Raw genomic sequence first — 15364 nt, forward strand, 5'->3', positions numbered from 1 at the left:
GTGTGCTGCTACAACAGCATGATTTCTTTATATTATTTATTAAATTACCAATTACACTGTGTTTTAGTGGCATTTGCCCCTACTCTAAACCTAAACCTATCCCTAACGGTAATGTAAAGATCGTAATTACTGTTGTACAGTATCACAGAAATGATGCTATATGAATGAGAGCATGCTAGGAGTGTAACGGATCATGATTGATCCCTGATTTGTACGAACCACAAACCGTCGTCCGGAACAAACATGACATGCAGAAAGAGACATTTATTTTACTTGTAGATTAATCTTAAATTTGTAACGATCGCAGAGATCCCCTCTCACTTCAATCAAATCATTTTTATGAAAGCATTTAGGTTTTCCTGTAAAATATAATGATGACGGAAGAACTAGTGGTAGGTTATTCAGCATGTGGTGGGTTTCTTAGGTTATTAAAGGTGTTTTCTGTCACTACTTGTTTAACCTGCATCAATGCATTTAGTGTAAGCTGCATGATTAATCCTTAAAAGATTGGGTCTCAACACCCATGCAACATAAATTATAAAAGATAGTGATTTACATATTACTGCATTCAAATCTGTATTTGAAAAGCGCAAAAATAAAAAAAAAGTTTTAGTCTTTAGTCTTTTGAGTTAGTTATGAAGTTGATGAAACAATCAAATAACACAGAAGTACGGTAATAACAGTCTACAGTTTAGCTATAACCACTGATGTTTATGGTAAAGTTTAAAATCACTATCATATGCATTTTACTTGGTGCTCAAAAATGAAAGTTGTAGACAGCAGTTACATTATATGACCAATAAGTGGTGACAACCAGCCATCAAAAATATGCCACTGAATAAATCTATCAATGAAACATCAAGTTTTATATGTGAATTACTGAATCATTTATTCAAACTAAGACTAAAAATAAATATGGCTTGTACAAATTATAATGTAAAATGTTTATAGTTAGCATTATCAGCAACAGTAGTTGTAGTAACAGTGAATTTTTCACATTACTGAATATTTTAGTTTATTTTTATTTAGCTGACTATTTCTTCATTTTATTTTTAATAAAATTACAGGTTCTAAGTTCTGTTAGTTAAAAGTGTCTTGCAGTACTGTTTCTGTAATAAATGGAAAGCAAATTACATTTTTCTCCTCCCTTTTTTGGCTGATCCAAAAAATGGTCCGATCTGTGACTAAAAGCCTACTCACACTATGCTATCCGAACCGTGCCCAGGCCCGTTTCCCGGATTGAGAAGTATGAGTGATTCAGGCTCAGCGCGGTTCGCTTGGGCTTTGGCGCGGTACGCTTGTGTGTGAGTGCAAAACGTGCCTGAGCCTGAAATTGAAAGCGAAGCGTGACTTTTAAGGCAAACCCCTCGCTGCATGATAGCTGCGCACCTCTTAATTAGATAGTCTCTGGAACCTCATAATTCCTGCAGCACGAGGACTTTATGGTTGTTTATGAGCGTCAAAAGTGGCTGATCTTTTCGGTTAAATATTTGACTGCGTGTCACTGCATATCAAATGACTTAAACGATAAAACTATAGAAATCTCCATTGTGCTGAGCGAAAGCACTTACTGAACAGCGCAGCATCAATGACGTAATCGCGCCCAGGCCCGAATGTAATGTGAGTGCGGGCCATCGAGGGAGACGGGAGGGGGGGGACAATCGTGCTTTGGCCCGGTTCAAGACAATTGTACATAGTGAGAGTACGCTCTAAAAATCATGATGAGATCTGAACCATGAGATTTGTGATTCGGTACACCACTGGCGCATGCCCAAATAACAACAGCCATGTTCGTTTCAGACTTTAGATGGAGTCCTGGAGGCTGGGTGGAGCTGGTGTGGTTCAAACTTGTTGGTCTAACTGAATTGAGATCTGAAGAATTTGAAGGCCAGGACATAACTTTAACTTTTAATTATGCTCTTCAAACAAAATCATTCCAGAAGGATGAAATGATGTAATGTAATGCTGTGCAGATAGCATGATCCTACAGAAAGAGCCAACTTCCTCCAAGAAACACCACTAATGGGTTTGTAACAATGTAACTAGGCAGTATTCGCCATTTTGGGAATTTATTGTGAAGATTTCCCAGCAGAAAATCACACTGAGTGAAGTGTTCTTACAGTGTTTCCTGGTCCAGATACAACACTTGTGTGCCCATTGTAAGTGCACACGTCTCATCTTAAGAGGCTTTTGAACTGGACAAACATTTTCCCAGCTTTGACCACAGTGTCTTTCACAGTTCCCCTATTGTTAGTGCAAATGCACCCAGGAAAATGATCTGGGGAAATTTATTCTATGGAAACTGGGTCTGGTGGTTAGATCCTATAAATGAGTTCCTATAACTACCCAGTTCAAAAGCCTTTATAGATACTCCTCAGTTTGCAGCAGACAGTAATACACGTGTGATAAACAGTGCTGTGACACATAATTCCATAACAGTCAATAAAATGTGTGACTCGTGCAGCATTAGGCCTTCTGTTGGTCAGGACCAGACAGAAATGGTCTTTTTTACCTTTTTCGCATAAGTAAGCCTTGGAAGCCCAACACCTTTGGTCTTCCTCAGACCACCGCTAACCGGCAGCAACCAAGCCTAAACACTACAGAGATACTTTACCATAACAATTTAACCCTCAGATCTCCCTTCTCCTGCATCCAATATGCTTATTACAAGAACTGATTGATTGCTTACCATCTAAATCCATCCAGAGCCTAATATGCAGCCTTATTAGCAGGTGATCGATGATATTTGCTTCACCTGTGACTGCTAATGACGTTTTTGGCTCATCAGTGTAGCTGATATCGATTGCACATGAGGTGAATCCTCAGCAATACTGCAAAAATAAATGTGTTTACCTGTCACTCATGGGGGTTGAACCATCCAGTCGGTTGTATCTGTGCTTATGGTGTCTAAGAAACACTTCCAGAATGTCAAGCATCATTGTGAACTGGCTAAACAGCACCACTCGGTCACCCTGCGTGGAATAAAACAGTGAATGTGACTACACTATAATCTGACAACATGAAGATCAGTTTACTATGTGGAAATGAGAAACATTCTACAAAACATCTACTTTTGTTCCAAATGAGAAAGTCAAAAACCTATATGCCCTGCTTCTGTTTTTGACAGTATGCAGTAATTTGGAACTCAGTATATTTCTCTGCAGTTAAATAACTCATTATACTCGGAGGAGTTGTTGAAAATGTAATTTGGTCTGCGGAACATAACAGAATCTGTTTTCCCCAACCTTTTCCTTCAGGGAGTTCAGCAGCTGTGTGAGGAGGCTGAGCTTGCCCGAGTCCAGCAGTACGTCTGTGTTGAGCTGGTATTCGTGCAGTGCTGAATACTGCTGACAGAGGCGGTGTAACTCAAAGTCTGAGAGCACTTCCATATCCTCTTTGATGAGAGCGGGATCTGCATCACGGTGACTCGGCTCCTGGAACATTTCAGCCCATTAACACAATGACTTTATAGGTAGAAGACACACAATTAACAAAACAGGACAATAGATATAAATATCAGAAAATAAATATCAGCTGCTCATTCCCTGCTGCAGTTCTGTATGAAACACTACATCTAGATTGAGCAATTTTTCTTTGAACTTATTTATTATTTATTTATTCATTCTTTTTTACTCCATGAAATTAAACTGGATTTATCCTAGTGCTTTTCACTTATTTTTTTTCCATAATAAAATGGCAACATGTTGATTAGAGATCTTCGTTACGCACAGCTTTTAATCTTGATACAATAATATATACTTCATTATTGTTATTTTTTAGAATTTTATCATTGTCTTTATGGCTTAATCCCCTTATTCATCAGGGGTCGCCACAGCGGAATGAACCACCAACTTATCCAGCACTGACTCTGCTGGGACTCAAAACAGCGACCTTCTTGCTGTGGGGCAATCGTGCTTCCCACTGCGCCACCGTGACGCCCCTTATTTATTATTTATTTATTCAATCCGCTGTGCTGACCCCTGATAAATAAAGAACTAAGCCGAAGGAAAATTAATGAATGAATAGTGCTTTTCAGTGATATTTTTACAGAATAAAATGGCAACATGTTGATCAGAGATCTTCGTTACGCACAGCTTTTAATTATTGTTAATTATTATTATTGTTATTTTTAAAATTTATTCTAATAATTTATTTTATTATTATTATTATTATTATTTTATTTATTATTATTAAATGAATAATTGTTTGATCTACAGCTGGACTAATGTGACCAGAAATAAGCTTCACGAGCAATCCTTAGGTAAACACAATAAATAGTAATATAATAAGTATAAATGGTATATATTTGACATTATTTTTTTGGTATTTTCTGCTACACTTGTTTGGAGACCTGTACTGCTTTGCAATTGATTAAATTATCATTGATTAAATACTACTATTATTACTAATAATAATATTAAAGGTGTAGTAGGTGATTGTCTCCAAAACTTTTTTTGATGTGCTCGTTTAAAGTCTCTTCACATTCCAATAGTAATGATTAAAGTGTATGATTAAAATGTATTTATATGTACTTTTATATTTTGAATAAGGTATAAAACTAAAACATGTTCTTCCAATTCAAATTTGTCGGCCCGACAATTCCATAATTTTGATAAGTAAATCAAAACTGTCTGTCAACAAATGTAGTTTTGTAGATTTGCGCACCTGTTCACGCAAATCCGCCATTAGCACAGGAGTTACTTTTGCAGGCTGGAGGAAGGATGACACCATGGCTAAAGTATTTTCTTTTAGACAGGTCATGTTATGTTTTAAAACTATTTTAGTCACGCAAAGCTGATTTTGTTGTGTTATGAATGGATTATATGCACAGAAGTGTTGTTCAGCCACTGAAATCTTAATTTAACAACAAAACATAAGTCAATAGCACTACTCCGCCAAGCCTGCTTTACTGAGCTGAAATTGGCTTTATATTCACATCACATTGGTACATTTTTGAACAATGACATCCTGTGATGCGCTCTCTATATTGTTTATCATGCTACTTTGAATATTCATCTGAGATAGCATGTAAGTATGGCTTAGTAATAAGTGTAATTTCTGCACGCCATGGCCAACCACTAAGCATACAGTAGTGGCTTTAGGACAAAGTGCATAAGTGACCCTTGCATGCATGAAATATTGCACATTACGACAAGTTTTGCTGGCCACTTACACAACTGAAAACGTGCTAGATTTAATTGCAGTATTATAAAGTACTCTAAAGTTTTCTAACTGGCGAATGACATGATCTAGTGGGTTGTCTGTGGTCATCTTTGATGTGCGTGTTCATGGAGGCATGGCTTTGGACGGCAGGGGAGGGACTGTGTTTATTATTATGCTAACCACTTAGCATTGTGGCAGATCACCTACTGCACCTTTAATATAAATTATAACAATTATTTTTACTTGTTGGTGTTAATATTTAAAAATAACCATCCAATAAGTCATGAATTATAATATTTTATACTGTTGCTCAAATGTGATTATTGTTGTATAATATTAATAATCATAAATAATTTCTTTTCTTCTATTTTCTGTAAAACTGTATCTTCCACGGTGACCTAGTTTCGAGGCATAATCTACTCTAGAAAAATGTCTCCTAAACTAGGCTTAAAACGCATGCCTCTCCCTGCAGAAATAAATGGTTCTTGGGCTGAATAAACCAAAAATTGTACCAGACTTCATGCAATAGTCAAACGTCTGGCTCCCTTGACCTACTTAAAATCAGCACAGAAAATACAAAACAGCCACCAATTCTGTCTGGCCCTGCTAGTATCTAACTGTCCTGTGGCATTAATCAAAATGCAGCACTTCATACGAAAATATCTCAGACCTTGAGCATGAGTTTGCTCATGGCTTTGAGTTTTTCTGTGGTGTAAAACTGCCGGTGAAGAAGCGGATGGTTGGACATCTTCCTCAGCTGCATCATCACATTGGTCAGCTCGCGTTCTGCAGAAACCCAAGGTTATGAAACGGGTCACATTTACCAGTCTCTTTAATAACACCACCTTCCTCAAATACATACTTTCCCCATTACTAGAATGCTTCAGCTTGTGGAGAAGGGCGCTGTAGAGTTCTTGCTGCCTCTCGGACATGGCACAAAATTCAACCTGCTCCTCTTTGGCAGGCAGCTGCTTCAGGACCTGTCGGGCACATCATCATCTGTCAGTGAACCACTCGAGTGCCCCAGAGTCATCGAGGGTCAACATGACAAGCAAAGTGCCTCATCTGCTCATGAGACTGAATAATGCATTTGAGATGTTGTCCAACAGATTTTCACATTGGCATGCATTCTGAGAGCGCATGCATTATGCACAACGCTTATAGACTATGTATGCAGATGCACCTCGCTCTTCACACGTCTGAGGATGAAGGGTTTCATGATGAGCTTGGCATGGGTGATCCTGTCCCGCTCAAAGCTGCTCTGCTCCTCTGACGATTTCTGCAGGAAACAGATATATCTGGAACTACATTTTTACTTTAGGATTTGGTGCCTGCCTTGACTCTAGGGCACTCTGGATGGTTGCTTATGTCCATAACCAGATAGTTACTAAGGTGTTGCTAAGGCATTCTGTGATCTTTCTAGTGTTTGAGGGCATGATCAGGTGGTTACTAGGTTGTTGTTAAGGAGTTATGAATGCTTTCTAGCATTCTAAATTGTGACAAGGTGATTTCTAAGAGTTGTTTAGGTGTTCTGGGTGCCTTCTAGTTTTCTAGGGTGTGACAAAGTGATTACTAAGGTGTTGCTAAGATGTCCTCTATGCTTTCTAGTGTTTCAGGGCATGGCCAGGTGGTTACTAGAGTTTTGTGGGAGCCTTCTAGGGCACAGCCAGGTGGTTACTAGGGTGTTGCTAAGCTGTTCAGGTTGCTTTCTAATGCTGTACAGTGTGACTATGTGGGTACTAAATTGTTGCTAAGGTGTTATGGATGCTTTCTAGTGTTCTAGGGCATAACTACATGGTTACTAGGGTGCTGTCAAGGTATTCTGGACACTTTCTTGTGTTATATGGCATGACCATTGGTAACTAGAGTGTTGCTAAAGTGTTCTCCATGCTTTCTAGTGTACTAGGGCTTGACCAGGGGGTTACTAGATTGTTGCAGGTGCTTTCTAGCTTTTAAGCGCATAGCCAGGTGGTTGGCAGGGGGTTGCTAAGGTGTTGTGTGCCCTTTAGGGCATTAGCAGGTGCCTGGTAAGGCATTTAAGGTGGTTGTAATTTCTAGGGCATGATTATGTGGTTATAAGGGTGTTGTCAAGGTATTCTGGGTACTTTCTTGTGTACTAGGGCATGGCCATGTGGTTACTAAAGCGTTGCTAAAGTGTTCTGTGTGCTTTCTAGTGCACTAGGGGTTGACCAGGTGGTAACTAGATTGTTGCAGGGGCTTTCTCACTTTCAAGGGCATGGCCAGGTGGTTGCTAAAGTGTTATGGATGCTTTCTAGTGTTCTAGGGCAGTGGTTCCCAACCTTTTTCTTTGGGGCCCCCCCCATGAACGTATACAAACATTGGAGCCCCCCCACCATATAAATGCACACGCACGCACACACATATGTACTGTGTGTATATATATATGTGTGTGTGTGTGTGTGTGTGTGTGTGTGTGTGTGTTTGTGTAATATTAATATATAGTAATATGTATAGAAAATATTAATGAATCAGTTTTATCTTGTCTTGGCCTTCAATAAAACCAAAATTTAGGTAGGCTGTCATACTGTCTAATCTTTTTCTTCGCCTCTGAAGAATCACTGCATCACAGACGTTTGTCTGCCATTTTTGTTTTGATTTTGCCTTTACGACACGTTGACAAGCAGATTGCGCGAGTGAGCAAAATTTGAATAATTATTTAAAGTTATTTATTTTAATTATTTTCACTATTGTGTTGGAATTTTAAGCATGTGTTTAGATTATTTTTTATTTTTTGGTACTTAAAAATACATATATAATAGTAGGGCTGCTCGATTTTGGGAAAAATCATAATCACGATTATTTTGGTCATGATTGTAATCACGATTATTCAAAACCATTGCCAGTTAAAGTCAAATTATTAGCGCTCCTGAGATTTTTTTTTATAAATATTTATAAATTATGTTTAACAGAGCAAGGAATTTTAACAGTATTTCCTATAATATTTTTTCTTCTATTTGTTTTATTTTAGCTAGAATAAAGACAGGTTTAAATATTTTGAAACCAATTTAAGGTCAATATTATTAGCCCCCTTAAGCAATATATATTTTTGATTGTCTGCAGAATAAACTACCGTCATAATGACTTGCCTTATTACTCTAATTAAGCCTTTGAACTGCACTTTAATCTGAATGCTTGTATTTTGAGAAATATCTAGTAAAATATTATGTGCTGTCATTATAGAAAAGACAAAAAGAAATCAGTAATTAGAAATGAGATATCAAAACTATTATGTTCAGAAATAAGTTAATAAAATATTCTTTCCATGAAACAGAAATCGGGCAGGAAAGGGTTTGCTAATATTCAAGAGGGCTAATAATTCTGACTTCAAGTGTATACATACAGTTATTTTCCACCCTGCAAAGGAAAGAGAAATAAATACAATAGAATAAAAAATGAAACAAACTGTGCTTTAAGCATCTTCACTGTAAGAAAAACACTTTAGCTACAGCATTCCTTCAGTCAAGAGCAGCGAGGGTTTTCTCGTTATGTTGGTTTAATAATGATAAAAACAGGCGGTAGCAGGAATATTTCTCGCTGTCTCTTTAATGGTTTCTCTTTCACGTCTTTTGATCCTCAACTCGTTTGTTTATTACACAAATGAGTGTTAATGTAAATAATCACTAAACACCGCGTTTTGACACCTATTTGACCATTAAAGCGCTCACGTTAAGAGGACTTTAGATGTCTGCGCTCCTCTGCTCGTCTCAGTGTGTGAATGAGAGCGAATGCTGAGCGGCCGCATGCTTCTGACTGCGTGATCGTGCTGCATACACACATAAGCTCTTTCGCGCTTTTAAGAGCAACACGTGTACAACCGTGGCGAAATATGATGCAATAATCAATTATCTCGATTAATGCTTTTTTTATAATCGTTTGAAACCGAAATCTAAATCGGATTTTCGATTAATTGCAAAGCCCTTTATAATAGTGGAGCATTTTTATGCCTTTTTCTACCTCAATACTTATCCTCTCCCGCGCCCTCCCTGTGAACTCTGGCGCCCCCCTTAGGGGGGGCGCGGACCCCAGGTTGGGAACCAATGTTCTAGGGCATGACTACATGGTTACTAGGGTGTTGCCAAGGTATTCTGGGAACTTTCTTGTGTTCTTTGGCATGACCATTGGTTACTAGAGTAATGTAATGTAATGTAATGTAATGTGTATTTATATAGCGCATTTATTGTGTATGGCCATACACCCAAAGCGCTTCACAATCATGAGGGGGGGTCTCTCCACACCACCACCAGTGTGCAGCATTCACTTGGATGATGCGACGGCTGCCACAGGACAACGGCTCCAGTGCCCTCACCACACACCAGTTATTGGTGGAGTGGAGAGACAGTGATAGAGCCAATTCAGTGGAAGGGGATGATTGGGAGGCCATGATCGTAAGGGCAGATAGAGGGACTTTGGCCAGGACACCGGGGTTACACCCCTGCTCTTTCACGAGAAGTGCCATGGGATTTTTAATGGCCACAGAGAGTCAGGACCTCGGTTTAACGTCTCATCCGAAAGACGGGAAAGAAAGTACTCTGAATACCTTGACAACATCCTAATAACCACATAGTCAGATTGTTGCTAAAGTGTGCACTGTGCTTTCTAGTGTACTAGGGCTTGACCAGGTGGTAACTAATTTGTTGCAGGTGCTTTCTAGCGCTCAGGGGCATGACCAGTTGGTTGCTAGGGGGTTGCTAAGGTGTTGTGTGCCTTTAAGGGCATTAGCAGGTGACTGGTAAGGCATTTAAGGCTGTTGTCAAGCTGCTGCAAATGTGTTCTTGGTGTTGGTGGTTGGTTGCTAGGGTATTCTGGGTAATTTATAGGGCAAGACTATGTGGTTATTAGGATGTTGCCAAGGTATTCAGAGTACTTTCTTGTGTTTTCATGGCCATGTGGTTACTACAGTGTTTGCTAACATTTTCTTGGTGCTTTCTAGTGTACTAGGGCTTGACCAGGGGGTTACTACATTGTTGAGTGTGCTTTCTAGCTTTCAAGTGCATGGTCAGGTGGTTGCTAGGGGGTTGCTAAGGTATTCTGTGTGCTTTCTAGGGCATTAGCAGGTGGCTGGTAAGACATTTAAGGTAGTTGTCAAGCTTCTGCAAATGTGTTCTTGGTGTTAGTGGTTCCTTGTGCATTGCTAAGGTGTTCTGGGTAATTTCTAGGGCATGACTATATGGTTATTAGGGTGTTGCCAAGGTATTCTTGGTACATTCTTGTGTTCTTGGGCATGGCCATGTGGCTACTAAAGTGTTTGCTAACATTTTCTGAGTGCTTTCTGGTGTGCTAGGGTGTGACCAGGGGGTTGATAGACTGTTAGGCTGCTTTCTAGCTTTCAAGGGCCAGGTGGTTGCTAAAATGTTGTGTGCCTTTTAGGGCAGTGTCAAGTTCCTGGTATAAGATTAAAGGTGCTTGTCAAGGTGCTTGTTATTGTAAAGTGGTTGCTAGTGATTTGCAAGGGTGTTTTGGATCATTTTTAAGCAAAGGCGGAGCTGTTGCTAGGAAGTTGCTAAGATATCCTGAGTATCCTTTTCAGCTTTCTAAGTCTTTGTAAGTGAAGTCTTTGCTAAGATGTAACTGGTAAGTAAGTAAGTAAGTACAGTGGTGAGTGGTTGTTGGGGTATCCATTTTGCTTATTTAATATGCCTGGACATATTTATATTCATGTAAGCTCTACCATGGAGAACATCTTGGCGATCTGTGAAGTGCTGCTGGAGAACATGTTGGGCATGATGAAGTTCAGCAGGGACATGAGCTCCAGCAGGTTGTTCTGCAGTGGGGTTCCAGTGAGCAGCAGACGATATTTAGCCTGGGGACACAAATGGAGGAGAAACCTGAGTGGCCGAGAGGGCAAAGGCAGTTTAACCCCATCTGGGCAACACGCGCTCCCAGCTTTTACAAAACCAGACCATGTGCCTGTAATAGAGCTCAAGCCATTTATTCTTAATGACCACTGACGCGTTGCTCAGGACGACAAATATTCATGGTGATCTTACATTGATGGCCATGAGGTGTCGGTAGCGCAGCGAGTTCATGTTCTTCAGCAAGTGGCCTTCGTCAAACACTGCATACTCCAGCTTGAGCTTGCAGAACAGGCTGCGGTCACTGCTGTTTCCAATGGCCAGGTTGTAACTGTGCACAAGAGACCATCTTAATGAGCTTAGGTATTAAGGGGCAGGACAAGAGGCACAGCCATGTTTCATTACCATAAATAATGAATGGGGCAGGGTCATTTTACTTGGACCTTTTCACGTTCACTCAAACGCTGAGTAATTCATCATTATTATGGGTGCTTTTTTCTATGCTGACTTCACGGCTTGTGGCTTTGTGTGTGGTGTACTTCACAAGATACATATTTCCCTTGGCACCCCGTGTTTGGTGCCCTTCTCAGATTAGCATGCAGGTGGTCTGTGAAGGATATGATGTCTTGACTCTTTCTTTCAGGGTTCAGGGCAAGAACCACGGGTGTTTCTAAGTGCATGAACTTAGATACTCACGTGGACACGATGATGTTGTACTCCACTATTTGATTGAGGATTTCATAGCGCATGTACTTGCGATCATCAGCAGAGCCTATACCGGAATAGATCAGTCAGACTGATATCAGCCAAAATGTGTAAACACAGAAGAGCTTATTTTAGCATCCTAACAAGGCCAATAACAGCAGTGTTGTCTTGACCAATCATGTACCTTTAGAGTTTAGACTTTGTTCAGTCCTTTGATAGATTACATTATTAACAATTTTATAATATCAATATGAATCCTATATTTCTACAAATAATTATATATAAAATATTATAATAAATGTATTGTCTTTTTAACTGAGAACAAATGTCCCTAGTAGTTTACAGTGGAGCTAATAATAAGCCAAAACAATCTGAATTTGAATTGTGTTAATTTGATTTATTAACAATTGTAATTTATTAAATCATAATTTTAATTTTGCCATGAAATTTTTTTTTATTTTGAATTTCAGACCTTGAATATTGAACATCTGAAATTTAAGACAACTGAATTTTCCAAGGCTGAATTTTTCAGACGTATTTTTGAACTTCAGATTTGTTTATGTTCTACATTCCTAGCCTGAAAATATCCAGTTTGTAAAAATGCAGTTTCAAGATTTCAAGATGAAGAAATTCAGAACGTGAAATTCAGATTCAGCAGAAAGTTGATCAGGGGTCATCAACAGGGAAGAATAGATGAACCGATTCAAATTCAGATTGTTTTGGTATATTATTAGCTCCATAGTATACTGAATACATTTTAGTCAGACATAACAAAACAACAACAACAAAAAAAAATGCTTTCTAAATATTAATATCTTATTTTATTCATTCATTCATTTTCTTGTCAGCTTAGTCCCTTTATTGATCAGGTGTCGCCACAGCAGAATGAACCCCCAACTTATCCACCACATTTTTACGCAGCGGATGCCCTTCCAGCCGCAACCCATCTCTGGGAAACTTCCACACCCACATTCACACACACACTCATACAGTACAGACAATTTAGCGTACCCAATTCACTTGTACCACGTCTTTGGACTGTGGGGGAAACTGTGCTCCGGGAAACAGGAGCACCCGGAGGAATCCCACACGAATGCAGGGAGAACTTGCAAACTCCACACAAAAATGCCAACTGAGCCGAGGATCGAACCAGCGACCCAGTGACCTTCTTGCTTTGAGGCGACAGCACTACCTACTGCACAACTGCGTCTTCCCTAAATCTTATTTAATTGATATATAATTTAAATATAATATAGAAGCTTGGTTTTACCATAATATACCAGCACTTTAAAGCTGGGGCACCATAGATTCAGTTCCCGCACCCAATTATCTGTCAAAGAGACAACAAATTAAGATGATTCAGTTGGTTTTGTGCTGATGGTTATACAGAATTATTCTTTGAAATTATTCTGTTTACCAAGTGTAGAAGCAGGTACAGTGATCAGATGAGGCCCATGGTTCCCTTCCTGATAGAGGTGAGCCAGGAACGAAATGGCCTGGATGGTCTTTCCCAAACCCTAAAATAAAATAAAAAGTGGTAATTAACCTTTAAGATGTATTCATAATATCACTTAAGGTGAGACACTGAGCCAAAAAATAGTTTTGAGAGTTTTCATTGAAGTAATTTCATGCCATTTAATCAAGATAGTTCATCCCTAAATGGTAATATACTCACTATTTCCTCACCCTCAGGTGGAGTTTCGTTATTCTGTTTAACATTTAACAAGATATTCTGAAGAAAGCTGGAATACAGTATCCATTGACATGCAAAGTAGGAAACAAAATACTATAGAAGTCATTGATACAGGTTTCCAGCTTTCTTTAAAATATCTTCTTTTGTGTTCAACAAGTCAAACAAGTTTGAAACAAGTAAAAGGTGAGCAAATAATGACAGAATTTTCAGTGTTTGCACTGTAGCAGTTTGTGTCTGTACAATTCGATGCATATTTTAATAGGCTGTTTTATTATTTATATCATCAATTTTTTTCTCCTAAATTGAGCAATAAATCTCAATTTCCGCAGCGCTTACATACAACAAATGTAAAGTATTTTACAGAATTTGTTCATAATTTTTTACATTTTATTGTGATTTTTTGGGCTGTTCACAATGATAAGAAGAGATTGCCTAAATGATTCCAATATTATTAATTTAGACCGGTACTCCATTACCATCTCATCTGCCAGGATTCCACTGAGTTTGTTCTGATGAAGCAAAACCAGCCAATTCAGGCCAATCAGCTGGTACGGTTTCAACTGGAATCTAGAAAAAAACCCATAAAAAAATAATTACGCCACAGAAATTTTACAACCTATCACCTTATAAAGCCGATTTTCAAAGCTGTGATGCAATATCTTACGTGCTAGAGAGGATCTCGGGCTGGGTCATGGAGCCCGGGCCCTTGTCCATTACTTGCGTCACGTCTTGGATCAGTTTGACTGAAATCTCCTCACACTTGCTCATGAGACCTTTAACAACTTCCCTCTCCTTCAGAACCTCTCGACATCCTGCCAGGAGCTCAGCGGACAGACCGTTTCTTCTGCGCATGGCATCATCCTGAGACAAAGAAGAGTGAAAGTGTTGCTCTTTGATCATAACCTAAATGTTCTGGCAGTTGCAGAGAAAAGTGACATGTGCACACCTTTTACTCACCCTCAAGTGTTCCCAAACCTTTCTTCTGTTGAACACAAAAGCAGATATTTGGAAGAATGTCAGAAACTGATGCCATTGATGGCTATAGTATGTAAAAATGCTGTAGAAGGCTTCAACATTCTTCAAAATATCTACTTTTGTGGTAAACAGAAGAAAGTAAAACAGGTTTTGTAACAAGTGGATAGTGAGTAAATTATAGAAATATATACAATATAAAATATTGCACAGGATTGTATATACAGGCAAAGAGCTTAGAATGACCAAGAGGCAACACTCAATTGAACAGCAGCACCCAGCAACAGCCCCGGATTCCACCATTTTGGAGTGAAAGTGATCGGCTGTCCATTGGATCTTATTGCTGTCGCGATGGCAAGCAGCTGCTTTGTTTCATGTTTATTTATTTAAAAAGCGCATTAAAGCTGAGACACAACCTGAAAGACGACAATACAGCACTTATTATCACAATCATCAGCACTTTTAATAGTTTATTTTACACACTTATAATATGCTGTTGTTCTATTGGAGATTTCATTCCAAAAATGGCCGCCGGGCCATCTAGTGGCTGTTTCCCAAATCGCACTAGAGTGTCGCCTCTTGATGATTCTAGGCTCTTTGATACAGGTGAAGTCAGACTTATTTGCCCTCCTGTGAATTTTTGCTTTCTTTTTAAATATTTCCCAAATGATGTTTAACAGTGCAAGGACGTTTTTCACAGTATTTCCTATAATATTTTTTCTTCTGGAGAAAGTCTTATTTTTTTATTTTGGCTAGAATAAAAGTAGTCTTTTAATTCTTTACAGACCATTTTAAGGTCAATACTGTTAGCGCACCCAATTTCTCTCTCTCGATTGTCTACAGAACAAACCACTGTTTACAATGACCTTCCTAATTACCCTAACCTGACTAGTTAACCTAATTAAGTCTTTAAATTGCACTTTAAGCAGAATACTAATATCTTTAAAAATATCTAGTAAAATATTATGTTCTGTCATTATGGCAAAGATAAAATAATTATTTCTGTTAAACAGAAATT

At 38.8% G+C, this 15364-nt stretch overlaps 1 protein-coding gene across 4 annotated transcripts in view; it reads right to left on the reverse strand.

Annotated features, from left to right (window-relative positions):
• smarcad1b (SNF2 related chromatin remodeling ATPase with DExD box 1b) overlaps positions 1-15364 on the reverse strand; it is a 35007-nt gene that overhangs the window by 4234 nt on the left and 15409 nt on the right. For all 4 annotated transcript variants that reach the window (XM_686544.10, XM_005155635.6, XM_073914076.1 and 1 more), the window contains exons 9-20: positions 14039-14235; positions 13851-13941; positions 13099-13198; positions 12952-13011; positions 11673-11748; positions 11172-11307; positions 10853-10984; positions 6347-6442; positions 6026-6143; positions 5834-5949; positions 3246-3434; positions 2854-2972 (exon numbers count right to left, since the gene is read on the reverse strand). In XM_686544.10, coding sequence (XP_691636.5) covers positions 2854-2972; positions 3246-3434; positions 5834-5949; positions 6026-6143; positions 6347-6442; positions 10853-10984; positions 11172-11307; positions 11673-11748; positions 12952-13011; positions 13099-13198; positions 13851-13941; positions 14039-14235 — 1430 coding nt within the window. The remainder of the gene's footprint in view (positions 1-2853; positions 2973-3245; positions 3435-5833; positions 5950-6025; positions 6144-6346; positions 6443-10852; positions 10985-11171; positions 11308-11672; positions 11749-12951; positions 13012-13098; positions 13199-13850; positions 13942-14038; positions 14236-15364) is intronic.

This window comes from Danio rerio, chromosome 10 (genome assembly GCF_049306965.1).
Source record: "Danio rerio strain Tuebingen ecotype United States chromosome 10, GRCz12tu, whole genome shotgun sequence".
NCBI classification, from domain to species: Eukaryota; Metazoa; Chordata; class Actinopteri; order Cypriniformes; family Danionidae; genus Danio; species Danio rerio.